Source organism: Penicillium hordei (assembly GCF_028827395.1).
Source record: "Penicillium hordei strain IBT 12815 chromosome Unknown utg000001l_segment0_segment0, whole genome shotgun sequence".
NCBI classification, from domain to species: domain Eukaryota; kingdom Fungi; phylum Ascomycota; class Eurotiomycetes; order Eurotiales; family Aspergillaceae; genus Penicillium; species Penicillium hordei.
The window spans coordinates 4,640,089-4,654,278 of NW_026623142.1; the positions used below are offsets into that span (position 1 = coordinate 4,640,089).

At 46.8% G+C, this 14,190-nt stretch overlaps 6 protein-coding genes across 6 annotated transcripts; 3 read left to right on the top strand and 3 right to left on the bottom strand.

The window, feature by feature from the left end:
* Positions 1 to 105: 105 nt before the first annotated feature.
* N7537_001772 (uncharacterized protein) lies at positions 106 to 440 on the bottom strand (the record flags this gene model as incomplete). The annotated part of the gene is made up of 2 exons (XM_056892830.1): positions 106 to 120; positions 264 to 440. The coding sequence occupies 2 exons, from the start codon at positions 438 to 440 to the stop codon at positions 106 to 108; spliced, it is 192 nt and encodes a 63-aa protein (XP_056757825.1).
* Positions 441 to 5,219: 4,779 nt separating this feature from the next.
* Positions 5,220 to 7,064, top strand: N7537_001773 (uncharacterized protein; the record flags this gene model as incomplete). Its single annotated transcript, XM_056892831.1, has 2 exons — positions 5,220 to 6,224; positions 6,279 to 7,064. The coding sequence occupies 2 exons, from the start codon at positions 5,220 to 5,222 to the stop codon at positions 7,062 to 7,064; spliced, it is 1,791 nt and encodes a 596-aa protein (XP_056757826.1).
* A 509-nt stretch (positions 7,065 to 7,573) lies between these two features.
* Positions 7,574 to 8,851, bottom strand: N7537_001774 (Zn(II)2Cys6 transcription factor domain-containing protein; the record flags this gene model as incomplete). The annotated part of the gene is made up of 2 exons (XM_056892832.1): positions 7,574 to 8,716; positions 8,771 to 8,851. 2 exons carry the CDS (start codon positions 8,849 to 8,851, stop codon positions 7,574 to 7,576), a joined length of 1,224 nt encoding a protein of 407 aa, XP_056757827.1.
* A 1,064-nt stretch (positions 8,852 to 9,915) lies between these two features.
* On the top strand, positions 9,916 to 10,245 carry N7537_001775 (uncharacterized protein; the record flags this gene model as incomplete). Its single annotated transcript, XM_056892833.1, has 1 exon — positions 9,916 to 10,245. The coding sequence occupies one exon, from the start codon at positions 9,916 to 9,918 to the stop codon at positions 10,243 to 10,245; it is 330 nt and encodes a 109-aa protein (XP_056757828.1).
* A 394-nt stretch (positions 10,246 to 10,639) lies between these two features.
* N7537_001776 (annexin) lies at positions 10,640 to 12,051 on the top strand (the record flags this gene model as incomplete). Its single annotated transcript, XM_056892834.1, has 2 exons — positions 10,640 to 10,658; positions 10,715 to 12,051. 2 exons carry the CDS (start codon positions 10,640 to 10,642, stop codon positions 12,049 to 12,051), a joined length of 1,356 nt encoding a protein of 451 aa, XP_056757829.1.
* Positions 12,052 to 12,317: 266 nt separating this feature from the next.
* Positions 12,318 to 13,906, bottom strand: N7537_001777 (MFS transporter; the record flags this gene model as incomplete). The annotated part of the gene is made up of 4 exons (XM_056892835.1): positions 12,318 to 13,055; positions 13,113 to 13,145; positions 13,199 to 13,655; positions 13,704 to 13,906. The coding sequence occupies 4 exons, from the start codon at positions 13,904 to 13,906 to the stop codon at positions 12,318 to 12,320; spliced, it is 1,431 nt and encodes a 476-aa protein (XP_056757830.1).
* Positions 13,907 to 14,190: the final 284 nt, after the last annotated feature.

Here is a 14,190-nt window from a genome sequence, read left to right on the forward strand (position 1 = left end):
TTTTTGCATCCGTTCATGCATGATTACGATGATTACGATGATCAGAGTTATGAATTTGAATGCTCCATGAGAATTTCCTCGCATTACATACATATCTTGTTAGACTCAATGAGCCATGGACTATATCTATTGTCCATGGTATATCCTCGAACGAAAATAAAACCTCTCATGTATCCCTGCGAGTAGGACTATTTACGTACATACCGAAGACATAAACCCAGTATCACACCAACTATACCCCCAATCACTATCCCTATACAGACATGCACGGCGTAATACTTCACCACGCGTGCCTTGGAACCATACCTCCACTCATCCCTGTAGCTTTTGTTGGTTTTGAGGATTCGCTTTTGGGGAGGTTCAGGCTGTTCCTCAATATCAAAATCGGCCTTGTTCGAGGGAGACTTGTGGGTGTGAGTCTCGGGGGTTGTAGGCTCCATCTTGTGTGGTATAGTCACGCTCGACCGGTCGCTGAATATGCTCTATGCATAAGTGGCTTGTTAACGCCTGCGGGTTCAACAATTATGGGAATATCGGGGGCCCACACTCACCTATACTTGGTTTTTGTTTTCCTCCCCTTTATCTTGGATGATGCCAGATTCGAGATTTTTGTCGTCTTGGTAAATTTCTGACAAAATCCTTCTCATAAAATGTAGGTTGAAGGGAGAAGGGTGAACGCAACGAATAATAGGAAAGCTAGGTGATACACGTTATCTTATAAACAAAGGATCAACAGCGGCGACTGAGTTAATGAATTGCCCGATCGCTAAACTATGTATCACTAAAATGTTAGATTGATATCCTGGGCTTGGCGGTCTCTGTATTAGCCTGGGTTGGGATCTACTTTGGCGTCAGCATAGCCATCCTCGACTCCGGATGATGCTAACCATCCGCAATATTGGAGACTACAACACCAACGCTCACATATCGACAACCCAAGCTAGATGTATATATTTACAAGTAAGTTGTCAATACTTATGGACTTGAGAAACCAATGACGTATTCAGATTCTTTTTTCGTGACGATCTTTGGGGCCATAGGGGTTGCGGGTAGACCTCTGCATAGCCCATCAATGGCCCCCGGCCCAACCCACAGCCCATTTCTGTGCAAATATAGTCTTGGCATACATAAAGTAGATGATTAATAACTGTATTTTACGCAGGTACCAACCTATATCTTCAGTATTATTACATTATAGTGAGAAGTAGGAATTAAATGGATTTTATACTGATTTTAGCATTATGATGCTAGATTTCATACAAAATTTCATATAAAATAAACCCCAAAAAGATCTAATTTGACCATAAATTCGCACCTAGAAGGAATTACTAAGTATTAGTATGAAGAGATATATAACTATTATCTATAGAGGATTAATAGTTACTACTTTCTATAGTCAATTATAGTAATACTTATAGTACCTCTACTTACTATATATATAAACCCCTAATAAAAAATAAGTACCTCTAATAAAAAAGTAAAGCTTTATAAAAATCAATTTTAATTCTTATTTATATCTTCCAACCTACCTTTCTCTCTCTTAATATCTACTTCTTCTCTCCTTTATACTTCGTCTATCCTTCGCCTTTGCCGCCTTTACTACCGTTGCCGCTACCGCGATAATAATGATAATAATAATAATACTACTGCTATAATACAATTACCGAGAACTTATACTTAACTACGTACATTAGGGAGGAAGAGGATACGAATTAAGGATAATATATATAAGTTTTCTTAGTATATAGTATATAAATATGCTTTTCGGCCTCCTAGTATCTGTTACTTAATATCATAACTATAAATAACGTATTTCACTACCGAGCTGGCCACCCTAAAACACCATAGTAAATGCGATATATTCTACACTTGTATCTCAACAACCATATATTAATTTTATTTCCTTTGTTTATTGATAGCTATTGATAAGGCTTATTAGTACTCTATATCAATTTCAAAGAAATTAGGATGCCATATTATCATTATTTCAAAAATTACTGATAATTACGTTACTAAAAGCTAGAAATATATATATTTCAATCAATAAGTTATAGAAACTCTTGAAACTCTATAAAGTCGCTAGATATTACTTAAATAGTATCAACCTAGAAGTAAAAGCCCCTATAGACTACCGTTGTTGGGATATTCAAGTTGTAATTTATCGAATTTACTATGGTGTTTGGGGTGGCCAGCTCGGTGGTGGCCAGCTCAGTAGTGAAATACGTTAAAATCAAATCAATCAGTCCTATCGGTTAATTTATAAGTGATTCATATATAGCTTTATGTACGGCTTGAACGGTAATTTCAATACCCCCAAAGAACAGGAAAAAAAATGCATTAATTATACAGCTGCGATAAATTGGCATGTTTGTATTGTTTGGTTAATAATGAGGGAGGATTATAGGCCCCAATGGGCCCTATGGGCTCGGTGGATGGGCCCATAGCCCAACCTATTAGTGGGTTGGGTTGGGTTGGGGCCATGCAGAGGTCTACAACATAGTTGGGGGCCGGGGGCCGTAACAAAATTACATTGGTTAACTTGCTCCTCGGGTTCAGGGGGTTCCACTCAGTGATCACAGCTAGTGCATCTTCCTCTTCCTCCTCTTCTTCTTTTCCTCCTAGCAATTATCAGTCAGCTACAATACAGTCATATTGCCTGCTCCCTCTTCTCCTAGTTTCTCATCCAAATATAACAAACAAGAATATATCGCTACTTGGGTACCCTGTTCAGTGCTAAGGCTGACCGGGTCAACCAAATCGGTTAGTCCCCGGATCCCAGACTTGCTCAGACCCCCGCGACATTCCACCTTTCAATTCTCTCCCGTGTGGATGGGAGCCCAGACTCACAACCAATACATCGAGATATCGTTGTGCGACCCGGAGCTGCAGTCGACTCTTCGAAGTGAATCCTCCTTGTTTGCCAACACCTGCACATCTCAGCTCTGTATCTTTGTCACCGGCACCTTCTTGGTGACACGAACTTATCCATCACTCGGCTGACAATCTGCCCTCTACTGAAGATCAGTCGGCCCAAAGAGAACATAACGGGATGATTATGGGCTGGCTAAGGCATATATTTGGAAAATTTCCAACCATGTCAGAAAATCGAAAGCAGAAGAAGGCGACAAAACGCCGGAATAGAGAATACAGTCGACGAGTTCGAGAACGGGAAAAGGAATTAAGACGTCGACCTGGAGAAAAGGCGCCTTTTTTCCTTGGCTCACCTTTCAAAACATACGAAGTGAATTATCGTGGACCTGCGGCGGGTGCATGATGGTTTTGATGTTTCAGGACTACAGCAATAGTGTTGTTAAAACACTATTTCAAATTTACTGTCTTGTCTATTTGTTTCCCTTTATTTGCATGTATTCCTTCAACCATCGAGAAGAAAGCCCTTTGGACTCAAATGTCTCGCTATATAACTACACACCTCATGGTATTCTTTTGGGCAGTTATATCGCTAAATAATAAGCTAGTATAAGTTGTGCTAAATTCGGTCTGACTGGGCGACGCATCACCACCGTGAGTGACCTGGTGTTATTTTTGTGAAGAAGTCGGATGCCAGCTTGTTCAGCCCCCGGTTGAGTTCGGACGTCTATAAATATGTCCATAAATCGAAATCATTTCTTAAACTCTTCTCTTTCACTTGGCTACCTAATAGTCCTCACTGTCCCTTGAGACACAAAATATGGCTTTGAGCTTGTGGTTGAGGTATCGTATAGCGGGTTGGCCATCTGAGTGAAGCCAGGAACGACATCACCAGATAGGCCCTGGAGGAGGGCCTTCTACGCGTGCGTACGCAAGCCTACAAGTCCCTCGGTGAAAGCGCCGCCTTCCTCAACGTGCAATACAATATGGCCTGGTACGGCGAATACGCAGAAAACAGCGACAAACCAGCGGAACCCCATTACCTCTAACACCTACACTCGCCAAAAATGCGCATGACGGCGGTAACGCCGACAACCCACCAGCGCTGGCGATAGCCCCGGTCAAAGAAGACACAAACACAAGCTCGGGTAAATGATGGAGTAGCTAGCGTCAGGTACAGAATGGATCATCTTCATCTTCCCCTAGCTTGAGTGCTTACAACTGGTAGCACCAGGGGTATTATTGCCCGGCAATTATTATTACAAAGGAAGCTTATATAGTCGCTAACGACATCTATTTCCGCTTCAAGGCCAGCTTTTATCTTTTTCGAGCCATCTATCTGCTCAGGCGCTAGCTCGTAGTGCAATAAATTGCACATGACACTCTATATCACGACAACAACGCAGGTATTGAGTGTTATTTTATGGCACAGGTATGATTAAATTTAGGGGAAATAGTATGAGAGTGGCTTGACTGGACACGGGTTTTGGTGCCAGACAACCAAGCGATTCTGAATTCATAGAATAAATATGAGGTTGGGGTAGTATGGATTCTCCTTTGGGATGAGAAGTACACTGTTTCGACTCTCTGTTTTGTCCATTTCCTTCCCCTAATTGGTCTTTCTTTCGACATATACAACCGCCGTAGGCCAAATTACACTGGTGAAAGTTTTAGTCGCTGAACTAGATATTCATGAGACGGATATACACCCCATCATACATGTAGACAGTCCCCTTTCATATCTTGATGGATGTAGGTGGTCATTATATAAAATTATATAATATTAATAGTACGGCTAGGCCCTCTAAGCCTGATACGCGTCACTCCACATCGGCATACATAGATTAACATAATCCACGGCCGAGCGGCGAACATGGCCGAGAGGCGGATTGTCCCGCGCTATGCCTACCTACTACCTTGAAGCTTTTCGACGAGAGAAATAGTAGCAATATTAACATGTCATGCCTTTTTGCCTTGTGAAGATTTCGCTCAGGGTACGTGGGGAGACGTGGGCGGCCCGCTTATGTGGCTGGCTCGGCTCTGAGGTTTACGCCCCATGAGATAGGGCTGAGTGTAGGCTAGGCCGGGGAGAATAACCATACTATTGACATACTTCACAGTTTGGTGTATATCAACCATTGACCTTGGGAGGTATATGATCATTTGTTTAGCTAGGCCTACTACCTTCATTTATGCCAAGTCTTCGACTAAATTTCGGCCATTAAAACCCCACTACACACGGCCGAATTCAACTTTGCCATAGAGACTCGTCAGAGTCAATAAAATATTCGTTATTCTCCTCCTGCTACGCATGCAAAGAACCACCTGGGTCAGTCTGGTATTATTCTGTCATGTCAGATCCCAAGTCTTCCAGTGCGGAGGTCAATGCAGTTCCCACGCCATGCCCCGAAGGACAAAATAAGGAATTGTTGCCTCCTTCTATCGGCGACATCAAGTTGCCCGGTGCAGCTCGCATGAAAGCCCTTTACTCTTCCCTTACAATCGTGGAACGGACTGCTATCTTCTTTAGCATCTTCTTTATTGGTTTTGCTTATGGCCTCGACAACATACTACGGGGCACATACGAACCATATGCCACTTCCTCCTTCGGCGAGCATTCACTCCTATCTACTATCAACGTTATCCTCTCCGTTGTTGCCGCTGCTTCCCAACCAACTGCAGCCAAGATCGCCGATATCTTTGGTCGAGTCGAGCTAGTTGTCTTTTCCGTCTTTCTCTACGTACTCGGTACTGTTGTGGAGGCTGTCGCGAAGAACGTCTCCACCTACGCTGGTGGTAGCGTCATTTTCCAGGTCGGTCAGAGCATGATTAAGGCTCTTAACTCAATCATCATTTCTGATATCACTTCGACCCGCTCGCGCCTTTTCTTCAGCTATACTCCCATCGCGCCGGCTCTTATCACCACCTGGGTTAGCGGCAATATCGCCAATGGCGTCCTTTCAGTTACCGACTGGCATTGGGGTATTGGGATGTGGTGCATCATTTATCCTGTTGCTGCATCCCCTCTCATCATTAGCCTCTGGACTGTCACCCGGCGGCTTAAAAAGCAGGGTACCGTGGAGAAATCTAGCACCCTCCTCCAGGCTCTCGGCCCAAGAAGGTTTATAGCCGAAATTTTTTGGATGCTCGATATCATCGGCATCATCCTTCTCGTTGCTATCTTGGCCCTTCTTCTTGCGCCACTAACCATTGCCGGGGGCAACCAGTCCAAATGGAAGAGCGCCCATATTATTGCACCTCTCGTTGTTAGCGCTTTTTGTGTTCCGGTCTTTATCTACTGGGAACTCAGAGCTCCTCGTCCCTTGATTCCCATGACTCTTATGAAAGATCGAGCCGTCTGAGCTCCGTTGGGGATTGCCATATCCCGGAACATTGGGTACCATCTGCAGGCCAATTACCTTTACACGATCCTTGTCGTAGGTTTCAACTTTGATGTCACCGCCGCGACCCGTATCTCCTCTCTGTTTTCCTTCGTTCAGGTTGTAGTCGGGCCCCTCCTCGGCTTGGTCGTCTTCCGGGTCCGGCGGCTCAAGATGTTTATCATCAGTGGGACCATGATTTACACGGTCGGCTTCGGCCTCTTGATCCGATACCGCGGGTCCCTTACTGGCAACAGCAAGGTCGGCGTCATTGCAGGCCAAGTGCTCCTAGGCTTCGGCAGTGCACTATTCTCATGGCCAGCTCAGGCGTCCATGCAAGCTCACATCAAGCATGAACACCTCGCCGTTATGACAGGCACGTTCCTGGCTTCATATAATGTGGGCTCTGCTATTGGAAACACAATCTCGGGAGCGATATGGACCCAGCTTCTACCATCCTCGCTCTATGGAGAACTTGCCGGTATTAACTCCACCCTGGCCACCTCCGCATACAAGGATCCGTTTACGGCGATCGCCGAATGGCCCATGGGCACCCCTGAACGCACGGCGATTGTTCGCTCCTACCAGTACATCCAGCAACTCATCACCATCACTGGTATTTGTCTCTGCGTGCCGATTATGGCGTTTGCTTTTGCCGTGCGCGACCCCAAACTTAACGACGAGCAAACTCTAGCTAGTGATGATGATGAAATGTCCTACCAAAGGGGGTTGTCACGGCCTGTGCAGCAGCCTGAGCCACTGAGCCAATCAAGTTGCCAACAGCCGTACAATAGCTCCAATTCACCCACCTCTTGATATCACGGCATTCCTCTGGTCTACGACCGAGAAACACTTCAGCCCTTCTCAGAGTCTCTGCGCAAACCACTGAGCAATGGACTTGGAAGATCTACTGCCACGCATTATCTTGCGTATGTACTTTTGGTAAGGTACTCCCATCAAGAAATCCGTCTAGGTTTTGATCATTCGCAGTCATTGCTCATCCCATTCCAATTCCTTCTTGACCACCGGCCACATTAGGAAATGATGTAGTGAGAAGCTCGGAGAAGTCTGCATAAATTGATGTCCATTGCCCACAGAGTTCGGAAAGTCGCGGGTCCCAAAAGAAAGCAAACGCGGGAAACTGGATGTCCATGAATGTAATGAGACAAGACATAGGAAATCCTGCATCAGGATCGGTATTGCTTATTTGTATATACTTGATACGAATCCACTTTCTACGCCATTTCTTCTTTCACCTTGGGGATGATGTTATTTCTCCATAATGGGATATTAAAATTTTGGAATTATAATTTTGAATTAATTTACTATTCACGGCTCCCATTCATAATCTCCTGTGGCCACAGAAGCCAATCTTGATATTTCGGATCTAACACAGAGTATAGTTGTGTCATAAGACGCGAGCTTAGACCTTCCATCCACCACATCCACTCGATCTGACGAATAGATGTGCACCAATGAGCAAAGATAATGAGTGCAATCGGTGCTTCCTGGCACAAAAGGTTTAAATATTCATCTGAGATATCAAGCAGCCACCGGAAGACATCTGCGGTCGCGAGTCTCCGCATGATGCCAGGCCTTATAGCTAGACCCAATGTTCGGGCTAGTTCATCTAGAGCCTCTTGGTAGATGGCCCGAAGTGACGAATCAGCTGCGCACTCCTTCCATATCATTTGCTGCAACTCCCAAACATACGGCTTGCCTTGCTCAAGGGCCTCTGGCGCGCGATGGGCAGCAGCTAGATAAGTTCCATTCGTGAAGATCGGTGCCAGTTTCCCGGTACGAAGATCCTCACCTCCGGTACTGATAATAGTTTTTGTCCCACGGAAAAGACGGGCCCACTCTGATAAGTTGCCTCGTTCAAAGAGGACCAGGAAATCACCTTCTCCTGAGGGCTTGGCGCAGGAGAACATGCACGTTAAAGAGGAGAAAATGAAAAGTGCTGCGCCATTTTCTTGCGCGATAGTTGAGACGAGCGGGACCATCTCTCTCACGGCGGTGTTATGGTGCATCTGTGCGTAAGCAAGGCAGCTTGCTCGTCGAGATTCATCGGACCGAGCTAGATGTAGCGCAGAAAATGCTAGCAAGGTGTGTAAGACTGGCGGTGTGGAAAAGCCAATGCGGGGTGCTTCCTGGCACCAGATGGTCTGCACAGCGGGGCTTCGCGATATAGTGTAGCAGGTTGACGTTGTCCAGTGGTGCAACAATTCCAGGTCAAAGACAGCCAACGTGGAAGGAAATGGTCCTAATGAGGACAGACTTGGCAAGGCTTGTGGAATTTGTGCCGGGGCACGAAATGTTCCAGATCCAGTGCTTTCGGGGCCTGATAATGACACAGGTGACTCTGCTAAATCCGTCTGTGGTGTGGGGAGCACGTTTGAGGGACTGGCAAAGGAACAAACCACCCCATGCTTCTCACAATTCCGGCAATGTGGCTGGCTTTCATCACACTGATACAGAATTATAAGCTATTGCTTCACAGAACCTTTGATGTATCTTCTCACCTTGACTTTGCGCTTTTTGCATTGTAAGCATCCAGATCGCGATTTCCGGTGCGAACGGCGGCCTGGAGGGAATGTGGCCATGTCAATTGCTAGCTGGTACAGTAAATTTATGGTAGACCCCGAGAGGAATGTATTATAAATTACACCATTAAGAGGGAAATCTTGGGGCCTAAGCGGATTTTGCGGAGGCGCAGTGGCATCTCGGATGCCAAGTGGTTGTGCGCTAGCCGAATACGGCTAGCGTTATCAGTTTCGGTGGGGGGAGAAGCAGTAGGTGTTCTTAGTCTGAACCTCACGATCTTTAGAAATAAGAAAGAGGTATGATCTACTCCGTAGGCTATATATGGCCTAGAACAAATCAATATAGCTTTCAGTAGTCATATATAGAACGAGATATAGGCATGTGCTCAACCATGAAGTACAACAATGTCCAGCAACCCAAGGCCACCGAAAGAACAAAATAAGCATTCCACAAAAAAAACTAACACAGTACTCTTTTTTCTTAGCATAGTTTTATGAGTTTTCAAATGATTCTTAGTGAAGGACAAAGTTTCAAATCTTTAGTATACCTTGTCTATATATATTTTATCAGATCATGATGATAAGCTATTTCTCTAGAATGAACTCATTTCTCAAGTTCCGAATTTTTGGGTCAATCAAGTCTTGAACATCTAGATTGTGGCAATATAAATAACCATGCTGTTCCAAGGTAGACAGGTTGTTGCCGGCAACTTCCTTTGACTTTTTATATTCAGGACCTGCGGCTGGACCGAGCGGCTGAAGCTCCGTCCCATTACGTAGCCCGCATGTCTGGTATGCGTTGCACCTTGCATATATGTACCATGCTTTGTGCTATAAGCGCCTCAATAAGATGAACCGCCATCCATAAGATGGAGGCCAAACACGGCTCTCCACTTGACCTGCATGTATGACATCGGATGCACTGCACGGTACCCCCCCTTGAACTCTGAAGACTGACCGCTCTTCCTTAGCCAGTCTCTTTAAATGATTGATGGCCATCTTTCTTTGTAGTGTCAATCCCAATACTAGCGAATATCTGGCAAGATCTTCCCATAGTGAGCACTTGGCACCTTTCCATATTCCCATGGGTAGCATTAGCGCATACTGATCAACTCATGAAATAGATGCCACAAGGAACTGGAACCCTGACAAGTGACAAAGGACGAGTCCTTGGTCAATTTGAAGTTGAAGGCTCTCAATATATTTTTGTCGGCAACTTGACTGGCTTCGGGCAGTCTTTCTCCATTCCCAATGCCGACGTCACCTATGACTCAGCCGACCAGTTACACAAAGAATCTGAAGAATTCGAAAAGTTACCCATAGAAAAGGACCAGATTGAACTCAAGCTCAAGAACGGGGTTGTTATCACGGGTGGTTTTGATATGCCCTTCAGCGATGGCGAGGTGAAGCAAGGGACCGTTGTTGGCGGTGGAGGGAAATGGTTGAAGTTGTAATTGCGATGAGTCATGGCTTTTTGAATATCCACCTGGGTACGGGTGTGTGTGAGATGATTTTGGAATTGAAACCAATCAAGGGGTTAATCGAAGTGAAGTTGGCGATGTCCGGTGTAGATAGGAACGAAGCCTATCGAACCTTGCAAGAAGGCAACAACAATTTTTCTTTAATTAGAACATAGAACCATGAACACGAAAGCATGAATACGAAAGTATGAAGTCCACTTGTAGACATTGGCAGACGTCAACAATTCTAGAAACTCGCAAGGCTGTGAACGCCCCCACCTGACTGCGCCACACTCTCAGCCGAGCAGCCGGGGACATATAAACAGCCCCTCAGCCCTCAGCCCGGACCTTTCTTACTTGCATACATACAAGTCACAGTCTCCATAACATGTCTTATCAACATAACCGTGAGTGGCGTTTCAACTACATTTCGAGGCTTGGCATGAGCTAACCCAGTCAATAGAACCTCCGTACGGAGGATACGCACCCCAACAATACGGGCAGCAAGGCCCTCCTTCAGGGCCTCCGCCCCAGGGCTATCAGCAGCCCTACGGCGCCCCTCCCCCGCAGGGTCCATACCCCCCTCAGCAAGGCCATTACCCCCCGCCTCAACAGGGCCATTATCCTCCACCCCAGCAAGGCCACTACGGTGCCCCTCCTCCGCAGGGAGGTCAGTACGGCGCGCCATCTCCTCAACCCCACGGATACCATGCTCCGCCCGGGCAACCTCCATATGGCCAGCAGCAGCATGGCTATGCTCCTCCCAGCCAACCGCCCGCAGGATACCCGCCTCACGGCCAACCACCCGTTGGATACGGCGCACCACAAGCCGGCGGCTTCCCACCCCAGGGTATTCCGTCACAACCTTCTCCCGGTTACATCCCTGGTCAAGTAGCACCAGGCGACTATCGGCCCCAAGCAGATGCGCTTCGCAAAGCAATGAAGGGCTTCGGCACAGACGAGAAGGCCCTGATTGCAGTCCTGTCGCAACTCGACCCCCTCCAGATGGCCGCTGTCCGTGACACATATTCTAAGCACCTCGGCCGTGATCTGTTCAAGGATGTCAAGTCCGAGACCGGCGGGTACTTCTGTGATGGCCTACTTGCCGTGCTGGACGGACCGCTTATGCATGATGTCGAGAGCTTGCACTCGGCAATCGATGGCGCTGGCACGAAGGAGTGGCTACTCAACGAGATCCTCCTCGGCCGCTCCAATGCCGATATGAATGCTATCCGAACCGCCTACGAAATGAGATATAGGCGTTCGCTTTCTAAAGATGTCGAAGGCGATCTCTCCTTTAAGACGTCCACTCTGTTCGCCATTGTCCTTCGCGCTGCTCGCACTGAAGAGTCTGTCCCTATCAACCCGCAAACCATCGAGACGGATGTTCGCTCCCTGCAAGGGAAGAACGTCACAGAGGTGTGCTCAATCTTCGCCAAGGCGTCCAATGCCGAGCTCCGCGCTATCAGCCAGACTTTCCAGTCACGCTATCATACCCCACTCGAGAAGCATATCGAGAAGGAATTCTCAGGCCATATGGAAGATGCGCTGCTCCTGATGCTCCGCTCGGCTACAGATCCTGCTATGCGTGATGCTATCCTACTCGAGGAATCCATGAGCGGCATGGGCACCAAGGATGAGCGCCTTGTTGTTCGTGTTGTCCGAGCCCACTGGAACCGCAACCACAAGGAGATGGTTAAGCGCGCTTACCAGCACAAGTACGGGAAGAACTTGATTGATCGCGTGCGCGGCGAGACGTCTAGTGATTACCAGCGTTTGATGGTTTCCCTTCTTGAGTAAGGGCTTTTTTTTCTTTTCTTTTTCTTTTCTTTTTCTTTTCTTTTTCTATTCCTGTACAAATTATGACCTCCATGATTGGTTACATTTACTTTGAGATACCATGATCTGAAATGAGGAATGCGAGTTACGCAAGACAGATAGTGTTGAGTACTATTTTATAGTAAGAGAAGGCAAATGATTATGTTCTGCTTTGATCACCTTCGGGGCCCTTGTATTTGCTGTATATTACATGAACATGGATATTTACAAGGTTTTTAACCCTTTAGTTACAAGTCAATAGTCCACTTTGTCCGCAGCTTCCCTCCCCAAATTTGGAACAAAACCGGTATAGGGGCCATTGCCAAAGCAAGGAATGCCAGCAAACTATTCCCCCACCCAAGGCCAAGTTTGTCATACATTTGCAATCCACAAAGAGGAAGGAGGGCTCCAAGCAAGCTTCGCAGAACAGTGCAAGCAGCCACGGCACTAGCAGCATGTGCAAGGAAAGCGTCTACCAGATATGTCTGAGCACACATCAATATAATGATCATCCCAAACCCAGTAGTCGCATTCCCAATCTCAGGAACAATCCAATGAACCACTTTATCAGTCGACCACCCGTAGATAAACAGACCCGCCGGGATGGTTAATGACCCAGGTATGGTAAGATACATGGTAAGTCGGTCCTCGGGGACAGGTGTCTCCTTGCGCTCGAGTTTGATCCTGATCTTGCGATCACTCAATGTCCCCACGTAGGTAAGACCAATCAACATTCCCACTCCGCTTCCAAGGAATGAGAGGCCGCTGGCGCTGGCAGAGAATCCATACTGACCGTCAAAGACAATCGTGAATGTTGTGAAGAGGATGTAGAGGAAGCCGTAAAGAACAGCAATGTAGGTAGATATTAAGGCCACTACTGGGGACAGAACAAGCATTTTCGACGGTCGAATGAGACTCCGTAGGAACAGCTGCTTTGGAGGGATCCCGGAATCCAAACGTGATATGTATGCCGTGTCTCCTGTTGACTTTTGCAGCCGAGCAGCTTTTCACTCAAGGAGAATTGGCGCATATGTCTCAGGTACGACAAAAAAGAAAACGACTGATGCGGCTCCGCCCTAGAAAGTGAGTTAGAAATAAGACTTCTTTAATAGGAGGTTGTCTTTCTTACCGCCATGGCAAGTACCCAAAACACCCATCGCCAATCTGTCGCCGCCACGAGGAACCCGCCCACGATGGGACCAATGATTGGGCCGAACAGCGGCCCCAGGGACCAGATAGCCATTGCCTGGCCTCGTTTCTCGCTCGGCACAAGATCTGCAATTGTACCACTACCACATGTGATGGCAGAAACACCCGCAAACCCATCGAGGAATCGAAAAACCACCAAAGACGCCATATTCGGAGCAAGCGCCCTGGCGATGTTGAATATCACGAACAAGACATTGCAAACATTGTAGACCCATGCGCGCCCACTATACTCGCTAGCGGGTGCGATAATCAGAGGTCCGAAGGCAAATCCTAGGACATAAACTGAGACGACAAATGTCGAGAGGAGATTAGACGTTGAACCGAAGTCTTCGAGGACTTGTGTGATACCCGGCGCAAACATCGAAGAGGCGAGGGGACTACTCTTATTAGGATCTTGATCTATATTTTAGGGTTTAAGCACTCACGTCAAGAAAGTGATAAAAGAAACCATCCCAATGATACTCCATTTGCGCCTGAAGCTCCAGTTCATCGGATTCTCGGGGTCTTCACTGGCTGGCTCCTGCCAGAAGACATCATATTGGGACGCATACGCCGTATGTTCTTCGTTGAGTTCTTCCTCTGGCAGTCGGCCAGACTGCGCTTCAGGATCAAGAGATCTCGCGTCCATGTTGAGGGCACTGACAAGACAAATCCACACACATGGCTGTTTGATGTGCGCCGACGGGGCTTTTTGAATGAGTCCAAACCTGCCGTATGCAGGGAATGCATAAATTGCACGGGGTTCTCCATATCCGTCTACCTATCAAAGGGGATCTCGGCAGATTATACGTATAAAGCCCATGTTCTAGTTCCCGAAGAGGGCTGTTCGTATTCGTACTTTCGCGACAGTCATTGGTGGACGTCATATGGATTGACATCGTATTCGAGTTCGGGTTCGGATAATGACGGAAC